General features: G+C 40.0%; 3 protein-coding genes across 3 annotated transcripts; 1 reads left to right on the top strand and 2 right to left on the bottom strand.

Annotated features, from left to right (window-relative positions):
* Positions 1-489: 489 nt before the first annotated feature.
* On the bottom strand, positions 490-876 carry CH63R_01470 (uncharacterized protein; the record flags this gene model as incomplete). The annotated part of the gene is made up of 1 exon (XM_018296445.1): positions 490-876. One exon carries the CDS (start codon positions 874-876, stop codon positions 490-492), a length of 387 nt encoding a protein of 128 aa, XP_018164807.1.
* A 10,549-nt stretch (positions 877-11,425) lies between these two features.
* Positions 11,426-12,250, bottom strand: CH63R_01471 (Ankyrin-2 ankyrin; the record flags this gene model as incomplete). The annotated part of the gene is made up of 1 exon (XM_018296446.1): positions 11,426-12,250. The coding sequence occupies one exon, from the start codon at positions 12,248-12,250 to the stop codon at positions 11,426-11,428; it is 825 nt and encodes a 274-aa protein (XP_018164808.1).
* Positions 12,251-14,119: 1,869 nt separating this feature from the next.
* On the top strand, positions 14,120-14,515 carry CH63R_01472 (uncharacterized protein; the record flags this gene model as incomplete). Its single annotated transcript, XM_018296447.1, has 1 exon — positions 14,120-14,515. One exon carries the CDS (start codon positions 14,120-14,122, stop codon positions 14,513-14,515), a length of 396 nt encoding a protein of 131 aa, XP_018164809.1.
* Positions 14,516-14,802: the final 287 nt, after the last annotated feature.

Below are 14,802 nucleotides of genomic sequence, written 5' to 3' on the forward strand. Positions count from 1 at the left end.
CTGGATATGTACAGGAGAAAATGTGCGTGCACGGCGCCGGCATGCTAAAGGGTGTCTATTACCCCCATGCAACAGTCCAAATTACAAGTCGGTGTAGAGTATCCAGACGAGCGAGATCTAGAGTCGGTGCGATTCTCACACGCGACATCGGGTGAGATACGAGGTGACGGATGCAAATATGCAGCAGATGCAACAGATGCAGTGCAGTCTCAGCCGACTGCAACGTCTCGAGAACAAAAGGACAACAACGGGGCTCCCAATGCAAATGCAACATGCGCCGCTGAGAGACGTGACGGAAGATGGTCGTAAACAGCAATATGCCAATTGCTTGTGAGCAAAACCTCGTCGCACCTCGGAGGCTCGCCCCGAGGGTAATCATGTCGCCGTCATGAGATGGCTGTCCTGACACGCGCATCGTCCACCTTTTGATTTTGAGTTTTTTTTCGTCCAATTTTTTTTCATCCTTTTCGGAGAGGGGGCCAAGTCCGTCTACCGACGGATCTCGCTGACGCTGACGCGGCTTGATCTCCAATCTTGTGCCGGGCTCTGCTTGTTGGAGGAACTGAAGCCAGACATGGAGGCGAAGCGGCTCAGCCGCTTCTTGCTGGGTTCGGTCTGTGACGAGATGGCCTCTGTGGGGGAAGCGGGCTCGGCGTGATGGAGAGCATTGACGCGTGGTGATGTCGACTCCTTCGTGTTGGTAGTGGCGGTGGAAGAGGAGCCGGTCGAGGTAGGAGTCTGGTAGACGTACTCGCCGTCGACGTAGACAGCGTTGGAGACGAAGGTTGAGCGGCGGTGACGGCGGCGCGTGTATCGCTGCTCGAGACGGAAGAGCTCAATCTTCTGTTGAATACGTTCGATGATGCCGGGAGCCATTTTGAATATGTCTTTTTGGGCGAGTGTCTACAAAAGGCGGTGCCGAGTAGGGGGGAGCGTGCGTCGATACAGGATTGGAATGACGGCAGGACGAGGCAAAGTCAATTGACTCTTTTCGGACGACAGGAACAGCGAAGGGACGAAGTCTGTGTCTTAAGGGTGGGTGGCAGATGCACGATGTAATGTAGGAAGACGAGTGATGGGACGAAAAAGCTTATTGGGAACCAAGGTGTGCGCGGAATGAATGTCGCAACGTGTGACACAGATGTCTCTGGCGTGGCTCGGATGTGGTTTATGTTTCCCCCTTTCTTTTCAGGCGTATTTGCGGCGGGATCTATTGTTGGGACGAAGGGACTGATTGGGCCGGCAAGGTCACCGAGGTTGTCTATTACGAGCGGCGATCGGGAGACTGTTCGTCGTGTTTTTGGCGTTTTTTTATGATTCGGAGCGGGTAAGCTAAGAGTAGCTTGATGTCTGTGTCCGGAGTCGGTGCGGGAGCGAGAGAATGAGAGGGAGTCAAAACGCCGGGCTTCGAGGACCTCTTGGTGGTTTATCAGAATGAGCGGACGGGGCCGGCTAGGGTGTGAGTGTGTGATTGTGTGTCTGTTGGTTGATGGCGTGCGTGAGCGGGAGACGGTTGGTTGGGACAGAAAAGGACTGGCTGGACTGGATCGAGTTGACGGTGGCGGCTTGACCCTTGACGAGGGTGTGAGTATGTTTGTGAGTGTGCGTGGAAAAGAACGAATGGCAAGGTCAAGGGGAAAATGGAAGAAGCGTGAGTGTGGAAATGGAAGTCTGCAAGACTGAGAAGGGAAGGGGATGGGGGGGAAAAGGAGGGGAGCGAGAGAAAAGATTCGACGACTGCGACGTTGGGCGACTCGCGCGAAGGGAACGACGGCAGGGTAGGTGCAGCTGACGGCAGGAAGGAAGGAGAAGTGCAAGTGCAAGTGCAAGTGCAACAGCAGGAGCAGGAACAGGAGCAAGAACAGGAGGGAGCAGGAACAGAGGTACCAAGGTACAGATAGCCAGTGGAAGGTGCGATGGACCAGGATGAAGCAGTGGGTGTCGTGGGAGATCGTCCATTCGTCCCTCCTCCTCCGGTTCTCATGCACCTTCAACTGCACTTGCACAACCTTGGGGAACGATGCATGCATGGCATGTCCATGTCCATGTCCATGTCGCCCTTCATGCATATGCTATGCGCGACTGGCATTGTTGTCCCAATCCAGCCCAGGCCCAGACCAGCCCAACCAGTCCAACCAGGTCCATATCCAGTCTCCATCCTGGGTACGGTACATAGGTAGGTACGGAAACGCACTACTGCGGCAATAGTCCATCGTCATCCGCCTGTTGGGAAAGCCACCGAATTGCCCAAGGGCCAAACTGGGCTAAACAGTCGAAAAAGAATTGAGCAAGGAAAGGACCGAGGGACCGTCCCCCCCGATAGACCGGTTCGTCCCTCGCTGGTTCCCTGCCCAGTTTTCCCAAGTTCCTGTCCATCCTTTCCTGCTTGGGTCAAAGTATCGGCCGAAGGACCCGCCAAGGTACCCATTGAGACCCAGTTGGATCCACTCTCCACGCAGCAAGCAGCCAACGGGACGACGCCGGTACCGACGCCTTCCCTGCCCGGCCATGTGCTCTCCTGCCCGTCCGTTCCCTATCCCAAATTCCAATTCCAAAAATCGCCCCCTCTTCCTCCTTCCCCCGGACATCGCTTCTCGTTCCTGGTCTCTGCTCCGAACCTCGTTCCCCTTGATGTGGGGCGGGGGCCCCTTTCCTTCCTTTGCGCACTTGCACACTCGCGCTTGCCATTGTTTCCTGCATTCCGGCCATTTTACCCTCTTTGTCTCCCCGTTCGTCTTTCCGTCGCAGTCCGTCGTGATTGTTTCCTCCACCTTTGTCGTTTCTACCGCCGTCGACAATCTCCGTCCGACTAATCCCCGGTGGAAAGCGTTTGCCGCGTGGCTCGTCCGACCCTCGGCCCGTTGTCGAATTATCGACATAGACACCATCCGTGGTGAAGACTTTGCCCCAGTATACATACTACTATGTGCAGAATCCATCACAACACCAACCGCTGTGTCGATCAAGCCCAGAATGCTCCACGGTTCGTGTGTGATACACTACATAACTACACCAGACATGCCTAGCCTTCACTCATTCAATCCATCAAGCCGGCTTCTCGAACAACTCTCTAAGCATAATCAAGTCAATGCACCAAACCCCCACCCATGTCGCTGTCGCCATCGTCATGATCCGTGAACCGCCCAACCCTCGTGTCTGCCCCTCTCCCAAGTCTTCCCTCCGCCACCCAGTTCCCATGGACCTTCCTTTTCGGCGTTACATCGTCCCAAGAACAATCGGTGGGACTTGCGTTCAGGGGTTCGTCCGGTACGATCCCCGCCGTCCGAACCAACTCGCAATCAGCCTCGGGAGGAGGGCTGGTAAGCGACATTGCCTCGCCGCCGTCCGGGTAACCATCGTCGCCACTTTCTGTATATCAGAGTCCTGGGTGTAGCTCACGTGATCGTCGGACGTCGTGTGTCAGTGGATTGATTAGACCTGGATCAACAATGCTCCTGTCCTCAAGGGGGCAACATTGGTGGAGAAAGCCCATCGTTATGGTAACCTGTTCTTTCCTGCCAGCCTCAATAAGCCTCTTGATGTCTCCCAGCTGCTGCCTCCCTCCAAGAAGGCGTCAGTTGCCGGGATTGACCAAGGTTGTTTTACATATGTCATCCGTTGAAATAGTCAAGGATAATATCAAGAAAGCATGGCATACAGCACATGAGTCTATGATGCTCAAGCAATCCTTCAAGTCCCCATATGAATGTAGTTCCAATGCCCTGCCTCCCAGCGACCCCATCTCTGCCCTGGTTTACTCGTTACATCCCAATCAAGGTCGAGGTCCGAGAATTACCTCCATCCAAGTCAACATGTCTTCTTTCCCCTCATCGAATACTGGTTCGTCTGCAATGGCCATTAGATACCCAAGAGCCGATTGCCTCCTTTGATCGATATCGATCGGACGCCTCACCGCCTGAACATCTACGTCTTGGCGGAGGGTCAGAGCTTTGACTGCGTCAGTGTTGGTTGCTAGCACAGCATTTATTAGGGGCGTACGGCCTGAATGGTCTTGCACGTCTGGCTGGATTGCTGGGGCTTTGAGGATGTCTTGTAAATTATACCAGTCGCAACGCTCAACGAAGTGATGCAGTGCTGTTTGTCCCTTCTTGTTCTGCAGATTGATAGTCTGCTCAGGGGCTACTGAAAGAATCAGACGGAAGAGCTCTTGGCCGTCTTCATCAAGCTCATTCCATCGGCTGGCCAAAACATGAAGTGCTGTTTCATTGTCTGAATGATTGACTATGAAGTCGATTCCTAAGTGTTCGGCTAAGTACTTTATTACAGGAATACCCTTATACATAAGAAGCTCCCTAAATTAGTTATCTTACATACTACTTTACGTACTAATATATATATAACTAACTACATTTTACTCTCTTTACTTTATATAGAATTAAGCATCTTTCTCCCCTATTCTCCTATACCTTACTGTATACTCTAATTTATAATAGTTATAAGTCTAGATTTACTTACTATTGTATAGTTAACTTTAATTATTAATTAATACTCTTTTTTTACAAAAGAGTATATTTTATATAGTCTCCTATTTACTAATATATTAAATTATACTTTTATACTCTTTAATATAGTTAAATTAACTAGTTAATACAATTAGCTAATTTAGTACTAAGTACTAAAATCCTAATACTAAGGGTTAAGTATTTAATTACTTATTAATTCTAATTTTAAGAATATACTATTTAAGTCCCTTACTAAGGAAAGAATCCTAATAATTAAAGAGCTAGTAGCTAAAAAATAGGCTACTACTAAATAGTAGTATAAATTTAACTTTTAGAAATATAAGAATTGTAAGAAAGTATAGGATAAGAATTATCCCCCCCCTCCTACTACTAAAAGTATAATTCCTCCTCTTAAGAGACTAATGTATTCTTTTAATAAATTTAAGAGACTTATAATTTTGCAATTAAATACTCTAGAGGACTAAACTATTATAATTAAGGCTTATAGTATAGTAGTTCTATTGTATACTTATTATATTAAAAGCCTTTATATAGTACTTAATTAAATAATAAGAACTATAAGTATAATACTTCTTATAATTGTATACTTAGAAGTAAGTACTAATAGTAAAGTTATAGTTTAATAAACTCTTTAGTATTTAAAAGTAAACTTTGCACTTAATAACTTTAGTACTCTCTCTATAGTTAGGGAGGAGTATTAATAAGTTCTTAAGTGTGTAAAGGGAGGAGTAAATCTTATGCACTAGTATAAAGACTAGTAAGTAGCCTACTTTTAAGTTTGTACTTATAATATCCCTAAAGTCTAAAGTAAGCTTATAGTAAAGGACTTCCTTAATGCAGTTTAAATTAAGTTAAATCTAACTTAGGGTAAATAAGTATATAAAATATATATTAAAAACTTTAAGCTAGGATACTTAATTCTCTTAGTCTTAGAATTAGAATAGATTTTTAGTATTATAATTTACAATAATATAATTAAGAAGAGCTCTTTTAGAGCTAGTATATACTTAATACTTACTAGCTAATTTAATAAATAAATAGATGCCTATAAGACTTAAAAGGTTATATACTCTTGCAATTACACTTATAGCTAAACTATTTACTAATATATTTACTTATAATACACTCTTATAGGGAAAATTAATAATAACTAAAAGACCCCTAACTTTATAAAGGAGTAATAAAAGTAAATTTAAAATAAAGTCCTAATTAGTAAGTAGAAATCTACCTACTAGAAGCTAATCTTAAATAAGTAGTTAAAATTTAATAGAAGACTCTTCCTAATAACTCCTAATTTAAACTACTTAGGAAATATAAAGGACTTAGAGTATTTTAGTAGTATAGTAGCTATTATAATTAAACTTCTTCTAATTCTTAAGAGCTCTTATACAATTTTTAGTATAGCTCTTAGTAGTACTTATTTACTCTCTAAGAGTATAGTTATAAATAGCTGTAGTACTATACACCTTATTAATAATAAAGGCCTCCTAGAATTAGGATCCTATAAGTTATTTACCTCTAATAATTATATTAAAGTAGGTACTTTATTACTTCCTATAAGTAGAAGAGGTACTTGCATTATTAAGAGTATTATTAATAGCCTATAGGGGGCAGTAATAGAAAATTTTATACTTATAAATATTACTATTATTAAAGGCTTTTATATTAATATTACCTTAGAGACTCTCCTTCTTAAGAGTAGACTTTAGTATTATAAGTAGGATTGCACTATATACTATAGGATAATTAATAATAGTAATATAGTTATTAACTTCTATAGGAAGTATAATTTAGTCTTTATTTAATATAAATTAACTTCTAACTACTTACTTACTTATAAGAACTTTATTCCTACTAGCTTAGTAGGTATTCTAGTATTTATAGACTAAGGGTTATAGAGGAGAATATATTAAAATATGCACAAGAGAGCTAATATTATACTCTTTTAGTATTTTAAATTAAGTTACCTTAGTTTAGAGGGACTTTGCAATTTGGTCTAGAGAGTAAGGAGTATATAAATTAAAAGCTTAAATTAGCTTAAATGCAAAGACTATAGTATTGCGCATATAGATAGTATTATTTTAAGAGGACTATTTAAATTAAAAGTAATATACTTATAGTATAGAGTTTACTAGAATCTCTTTAACTTCCTAGAGTTACTATTAGGGATAAAATAAATTCTTATAGCTTATAATAAGTACTTAGGTTTTATTATAGCCTACTTACTTATATGTAAGACTAAGTCTCTTATACTTAGTACTCTTTAGATAATTAAAGCTTAAGTGTAATGCAAAAAGAGTCTTAATATATGCAAATTCTAGTATAATAATAAAGTAGTACTCTTTAGTCCTAAAGTTATAAGGGTATATAAGATGTAAATTACCTTAATTAGAATTAAAATAGAGATACTACCTCTATATATAAAGGAGCCTATTAGAGCTACTAAAAGAGTAGGTTATTTAATTATTATTAAGTCTATTAAAATGTATACTATAGTAAATCTTCCTAAGGAGCTATATAATAAGGTAGTCTTTGCAGTAGTTTACATTTATAATATTAGCTTATAAGAATTAAATAACTAGGAGTCTCCTATTAAAAAGGAATTTAAATAGTACTAGTAATACTTCTACTAATAGTAAGTAGACTCTCTAGTACTATAATTTAAGTTACTATAATTATACTAGGGAGGCCTCTATATATATAAATATAAAGTATATTTATTATAGAGGGATTAAGAGAAAGGTATATAGAGAAGGGAGTTTAAGGTACTTTCCTACAGTTATATTAAATACTTTATAAGTTATATACTACAAATGTATAACTTATATAGAATCTAAGTACTTGCACTTAAGTAGGTTATAATAATATATAATATACAGTTTAATAAGAGTACTTTCTACTATAAAGTTTAGGAGAAAGAGGCTATTTAAGGCCCTAAAGTATAATAAGTAATTAAGGTTATTAAGGAGTTTATTACTATCTTAAATAACCTCCTAAAGTTACTTAGTATAATTACTTTAGAAGACAATATACCTCCTATATTAATTATACTACAACCTATAGTTAAGAATTACTAATTAGCTAATTTTACTTAAGATATTAAGTATATAAGAAAGGTAAAAGTAGTATCTATTATACTCCCTAATACTCCTATAAGTTACATTACACTTAGGGGTAAAATAGAGACCTCTACTTCTACAACTAGGTTAATAATAGTTAATAGTAGAAGTAGCTTAGAATTCTCTCTTTTATTTGTAGAATTATTACTATCCTTAACTAGTATAATTGCACTTAGTAGGCTAAATACTAATAGTAGATATTAACTACTAATTAAAATAGTACTATAAATTCTATAATAAATATACTAAGAGCTTGCAAGCCTATTAGAATAAAGGTTATTAAGATCTCCTTTACTAAAGGCTATATAAAGAGGTAATATTTATACAATTATTTAAGTATATAAAAAATACTCTTAAGAATGCCTTTTTAGTACCTTCCTACCTAATTAGTAGAAGGCTATTAAGGAAAGTAACTTTAAATATAAAATACTTTATAAAGTATTAAGAGGGGTAATTAAAAGAGCTTATTTTAAGTGTCCTTTAACTAGTAAAGACCTTAAGCTTTATAAGGACTTCCTTATTAACCTACTAATAAGATAGAAGGATCTTAATAATCTCCCTCTTATAGTTAAATTTATATTTATTAAGGCAACTAAAGTTAAAATAGGTAAAATTTAGAATAAAGATATATAGGAGATCCTTACTTATAATTCTTCTTTTTAAATACTACTACTAAAATAGGTCTTTACCTATAAGTTTAATAAGAATAGGAATCTTAATTACTATAAAGTGTAGATTTATATTTAAGGAGATCTTTAATTAATTAATCTATTATAGAGTACTTATGTATTAATACTTACTATAAAGGCCTTCTAAATTATAATAGCCTTAGTAGTATAGTTTAACTTTAAGATTTAATAATTTAATATTATAAATGCATTCCTTAATTCTATACTTAAAAGTAATAATATAGTCTATATAGAGCTTCTAGAAGAGTATAGAATACTAAATAAGATTATAAGGCTAAAATACACTCTATATAGCCTTTATAATACTCCCCTTCTCTAGTTTATTACATTTATAGATACTCTTAAGGACTTTTTAATAGTAGCCTACAATAAGGACTAATGTATTTACTAATTTACTAATAAGAAAGTAATTCTTATATTCTATATTAATAACTTTAAAGTTATCTATTATAAGAGCTATAAGAAGGAGACTAATAGAATTATTAATAGTATTAAAGATAAGTTTAAGTTTAAGGAGAGCCTACTAGAATACTATTTAAGTATATATATTATTTGCAATAGACAATAAAGGAAGATTTATCTCCTTTAAGATACTTATACTAAAAGAATAGTAAAGTACTTTAATTTTATAAATAGCCTTCCTCCTTTAATACTATTACTATTTATTACTCTTATTCTAAATAAGGGGCAAATAATACTTTAGGAAGTAAAGTACTATTAGGAAAAGGTTAAATTAGTACTATATTTAGTAGGAATAATTAGGCTAAATATTATATTTATATGCATATAGCTCTTATACTTTCTAATTAACTTAGGGGCTTAGTATACTATAGCTATTAATTAGTATATTTAATACTTATACTATATAAAATTTATTATACTATTCTACAGCTGTAATTTAAAGGCCTAAGCCCTTCTTATTACTAGAGATGCAAGCTTTATAGATAACTTATTAATAAAGTAATTCTCTTAAGGGTATTTTATTTACCTATTTAGAGGACTAATATAATAGAAAGTAGTATACTAGAATATAGTTACTATATTAACTATAGAAGTAGAGCTACTTTACTTTAAGTATATTATAAAGGATGCAATAGCTCTCTAGTACTTTTTTTAAAATATTAACTTTATACTAGAAGATAAGTAGAAAGTATACTATAATAATTTTTAGACTATTTACCTTATTATTAATAAGGGTAAAAGAGTTATAATGTAACTTTAGTATATTAATATTTAGAATATATAGTTACAATAAGAGTATATAAAAGGAAGTTTTATAGTAGTATATATACTTATAGATAAAATACCTACTAATAGTCTAATAAAGTCCCTATTGCAGTTAAAGTTTAAGGACTTCTACTTATAGTTTAACTTTAGTAATATACATTATATAGTTAATAATAAATAGTAGCTAGGAAAAGTCTTATATTTAAGCTATACTTAGAAGAAAGTAAAATTCTACTCTATAGAGTGCACATAAGAATACTAACTCTAATAGCTACTTTATATACTTATTAAGGTATTAGCTTAGGGGAGCTATAAGAACCTCCCTAATAAGAGGCTTAACTACCTTAAGGAGGTAAGCCTTATACTCCTTATAAAGAGTACTAGCTCTAGAGGGTACAATAACTACAACTAGTAAAATAGTAGCTATAGGCAGGAGGTTAAATAGTACTATAAGCTACTTTAGTACTATACACTTAGGAAGAGTATATAGTACATTAATAGCTGTAGGCTTAGGGATAGGGGTAAGAGTAGGGGTAGTAGGGGCAGTAGAGTATAAAGATAAAATATTATTAGTAATTTTATTACTATAGTTAATTAAACTATAAATAACTATTTATAAATAGCTAAAGTACTATATATACTATTAGTAACTATAATAATATAAAAATATATATAAGACTTATAGTTTTATTATTAAGACTTTTAAGCTCCTCTTAGAGCTTAATTACAAAAGCCTATAATACTAGTGCAATTAGAATGCAATCCTTAGAGAACTAACTACTAAAGTAGTATAAATAGTACTTTCTACTACTCTCTAAATAATAGCTTATACTATTACTATAGAGGGCAGCCTTTAAATAAGGGAAGTATAGAATTTTATACTCTTTAGACTTAGTAGTACTCTTCTTCTTAAGAGCTATATAACTATTAATATATATTCTAATAGCTAAATATATATATAACTACTTACTATACTTAAAAATACTCTCCTTACTCTTTTAAGTAGGGGTAAAAAGAAAATAGTAATTTAGAGAAATAATTAGCTAAATATAAATTTTAAAATAACGTACACGCATAGCGAGTCGGCCAACATAGCGAGCCGGCCACTCCTTATCGCTAGAAAAAGCCCCTTTTCTAACTATTTATTAAAAAGTAGATTCTTAACTAATAAAGACCTAGTTTTTAGTATTAGATAACGATAAGAGTTAGATTTTAAGAAATAATATTGTAGAAATTATTGTCTCTTCCTAACCCTAGGTTCTTAGTAATCCTCTTATCTAGAGGCCTAGATAAGAGGTAAGCTTAGTAATATAGGCTAGAAAGAGATAATAATTTTAATACTATTATTTCTTAAAATCTAACTCTTATCGTTATCTAATGCTAAAAACTAGGTCTTTATTAGTTAAGAATCTACTTTTTAATAAATAGTTAGAAAAGGGGCTTTTTCTAGCGATAAGGAGTGGCCGGCTCGCTATGTTGGCCGACTCGCTATGCGTGTACGTTAGGGAGTATATTATAGGAATACTCTTATATACAAGAAGCTCCCTAAATTAGTTATCTTACATACTACTTTACATACTAATATATATATAACTAACTACATCTTACTCTCTTTACTTTATATAGAATTAAGTATCTTTCTCCCCTATTCTCCTATACCTTACTGTGTACTCTAACTCGTAATATACTTCACTATGTCGGGAAGCGCATTATCTTCGATCATTGAGTTTATAGCGAACCACAGAGCAGTCCTCCTAGTATTTGACTGCTCTTCATTGACATATCCTGGATTATCCGAGTAGTGCTGCAGGATAGTTTTAACCGTGCCGAAATTACGTCGCAGGACAGCATGGTGTAGGGGCAGAAGACCATCAGCATCTCGTATGTCTTCTGAAGAAGTTGATTTCTAATGCTCTTTCAGCTCTCTGTAGATCTCCTCTTCGCCAAACGCTGCTGCATAGTGAAAGAGAGTGTGACCTGTTCGTGTTGCCTTAGGACTGGGATCCGCTCCGAGATTCAACAGGTTTGTAGCCATGGGGAGGTTGTCGTTCAGGATGGCCAGATGTAGCGCTGTGTGCCCATGGTTGTCTGCCTCGTCGAGACCGACTACGTCAGTCAGAAAAGAAAGGTCTAAGATCCCCCCAATACTGAGACGGGTCCAAAATAAATCCAGTCTGGGGATGCCGATTTGCTTATTGTCATACTGAACAATGACATCGCGGACCCAATTGTCAACATAACAGTTTCGGTCTTTCAACCAGTAGGGTGCGTCCTTGTGTAGCACTTGCCGAAGGAAGCAGCCAAGCACCAAGGCCATAATCAACCTTGTCACACTGGGCCCCGATGTCGATGCTCTGTTTGAGCATAGACTGAGGCCACAACCAGTGACCAGTCTTAGTAGTTCGGTTGCGTATTTGTTCGCAAAAGCCCTCAGCCCAACAACACTATCGCTCTTCACTTCATTGGCGCAATCAGCATGTTCTTTGATAACGTCCCTGATTTTCTTGTCAGACTCCTCGACCAGGAATCCCATGCCTCTCTGTAGAGTACTTAGTGCTCCCGCAATCAGCTTTGCCTCCGACGAGTCCATTTTCAGACGACAGAGTCGCTTGGCGAAAAGTTCGAACAATGCTTGCTTGAGATCATTAGGTGTGTGTAGACCGTTGACAAATTGGTCAAAAGCAGGCGGTCGTGTTCCATGGGATCCAAAGTGCTCTTCATGGGAGAACATGTTGAAAAGCGTCCGAAATTTTGCCATTTGAATACGATGGAAATCCTCTTCTATAATTAAAAGGTCGATGAAAGTAAAGACGGTTACCCTAAAAGCTTGTTAGTTTGAGACAACCCACAACGCTTCATTTTGCTTACACGTCCTCGTCTCTCCACAAAAAGCTTACAGCGTCAATACTCGTCACCATAATCTCAGGTTGGATGGGACGTGGCGCCAAGATGCTCTCTGTAATAGCCTCATGGTCAGGTCCAAGTGAGGTGGCACCAACTTCGGGCAGCGGGGTTGATCGTGTCTGATTTCTGACCCGTTGCTTGACGACACTGGGCGAGCATTGCAATCCTTTGCCAACGCAGCGATCGCATTTCTGGGGCCACTCGCGCGGCTGCGGACTGCACTGTAGTTGGCATTCACAAATCAGCGAAGGCTGACACTGGACGATGGATGTAGAAGGTAAAACCTTGACTTTGTCCCTTCGACACCTCTGGCACTTCGCGTTGTCCAGCTTTCGTGGAGGTCTTCTTGTCGAGGTGTTTGGCCGACTCGGCTCAGGGGGGTCTTCTCGATGCTGACTGGAACAGGGGAGAGGGACGTGGGAAGAACGTTTCGGACCGGCAGTTTGAATTGTTATCGAGGGCGGCGACCCCTCCCGCGGCGATGGCAGTAGCGGCGGGGCAGAAGCGGATAACCCGTCCAGCGGCGGGGGCCATATGCTTGGAAACTGATACATCCTACGAAAGACCTTAATGACGTTGCCAACGCGGCTGGGTGTGGGAGAGGGATGAGTGTGGCACGCGGTCAAAGTAGCAAAAGGTGCGATGACAAGTGCGGGCAGGATTGAGATATAGGCCACTGGACAGGAACCATCATGCCTGAATGAAACAAACACCGACCCATACAAAAGATGGCATATTCAACCGGAGGGCTTGAAGCGCATCATCTACATGATTCGCTATCGCACCTGGCAAGTGACAAGTGTGAAGCTCAGCTGGGGCAGCCTGCAGACGCGGCCGCCACCTTCCATAGTGCCTTACGACCCAGGAAGACATCCAATCGCACATACATCGCACTTGAGCCGGCGTCATTAGCTCGCCAGCTTGATGTGCTCCCCAGTTATGCTATTGGGCATGCACCGGAGAGCAGGGCAACGTGGCGATATCCCCGGCACCGCACTTTCGCACTTTCGCACTTGCGTCTCCCGCCATACATAGCCACTTGGGAGGAGGAGACCAGGGACCCTTTCTCCTATGAAAGTTTGGCTGATCATGGACTACGGTGACCGAGACGCCAAGCAACCCACACCCTATTCCGGGGCGCATCGCACTTCCGTCGCACTTGAACGAAAGCTTAGAACTGGCGGCGTCCAAGCCTGAAGAGCCCGCCCTCCTGGGCTGACACCTTCGCCTCGTTGTCTGAAGCAACTACCATCGCACTGTTGATCGCACTTCTCATAGCGCTCACTTGATGAGAACCAGCTAGGTTGGCTGTAGGAGTTGGCCGGGCTGAGCACCCGTGATCTGAGAGCATTCGTCCTGCCGCATGGGCTTGTCCCGTTGGCCTTCGCACAAATCGCACTTCAACCGTCTGGATTGCTTCCAGTCTACAAAGAAGAAATCATCGCACGTTATCGCACTTATTCGACGACGGATGGAGCATCGCCTCAGGGACTGCAGAAAAATGATGAGACCTCCTCGCACCTTCAGTCGCACCTATACGCATACCATGAGCACGGAATTGATTTAAGAAAGCCGGGCAGCCATCCCATACTCTCCTTCTTCTCATTCCAGAAGTCAAGACATCATTCGGGCACGTTGTCTGATTCTCAACCTCCGCCAACCCAGCCGGTGTTGCTCACTGGCATCCCCAAGAACGATGCTGCTGCCATACACCTCCACCACTTACTCCATGCCGAGTCTTTCCCCAAACACCACGGCGCCAGCTGGGCCGCCGCAGCCCCCAGTCGGAGTCAGCGAGATACTCACATTGGTGTTTGGCCTAGTCGCCTCCTTCACGGCCTTTATCGCCCTCATGCCAGTTGTGCAAACCTTTCGGCGTAAATGGAGGCACCGTCCCGCTAGAGGCCGACAGAGGTACCCCGACAACGACCACGAGATGCCTGTGGCGACGCATCTGCAGAGGCCACGCTCAAACTCGGCGCCTCCCGTGATCCACTCGGACACAGGCTCCACAATGATCGCCGGCGCTCGGACGGCGACGGCGGCGCATCGGACACCGGGTATCCACGTTGTCAATACCGAGACTGTTTAGAGGGTGAACCTCTTCAAACAACGCAAACGTTAATTCTTGTTGATGCAATTACCGTAACGTGTGTTTCTTCTCGACTTTTCCATTCACTTTACTGACGTTTCTTCCACCCAGGACCTATGCTTGGAGATGTTACCTAGTCAACGCGCAGCATCAAAACAGAGTTCGGAGATTTGGCCATTGTGAGGCAGATATCATGTACAAATTATAGTGGAAGAAAATAGACGAAATGAACTTCACGGCGATCGCTGTCTGACACACATAGCTCCATTCGACCACACGCTTCGCCC

The sequence above is a fragment of the Colletotrichum higginsianum genome, chromosome 1 (genome assembly GCF_001672515.1).
Source record: "Colletotrichum higginsianum IMI 349063 chromosome 1, whole genome shotgun sequence".
Taxonomy (NCBI): domain Eukaryota; kingdom Fungi; phylum Ascomycota; class Sordariomycetes; order Glomerellales; family Glomerellaceae; genus Colletotrichum; species Colletotrichum higginsianum.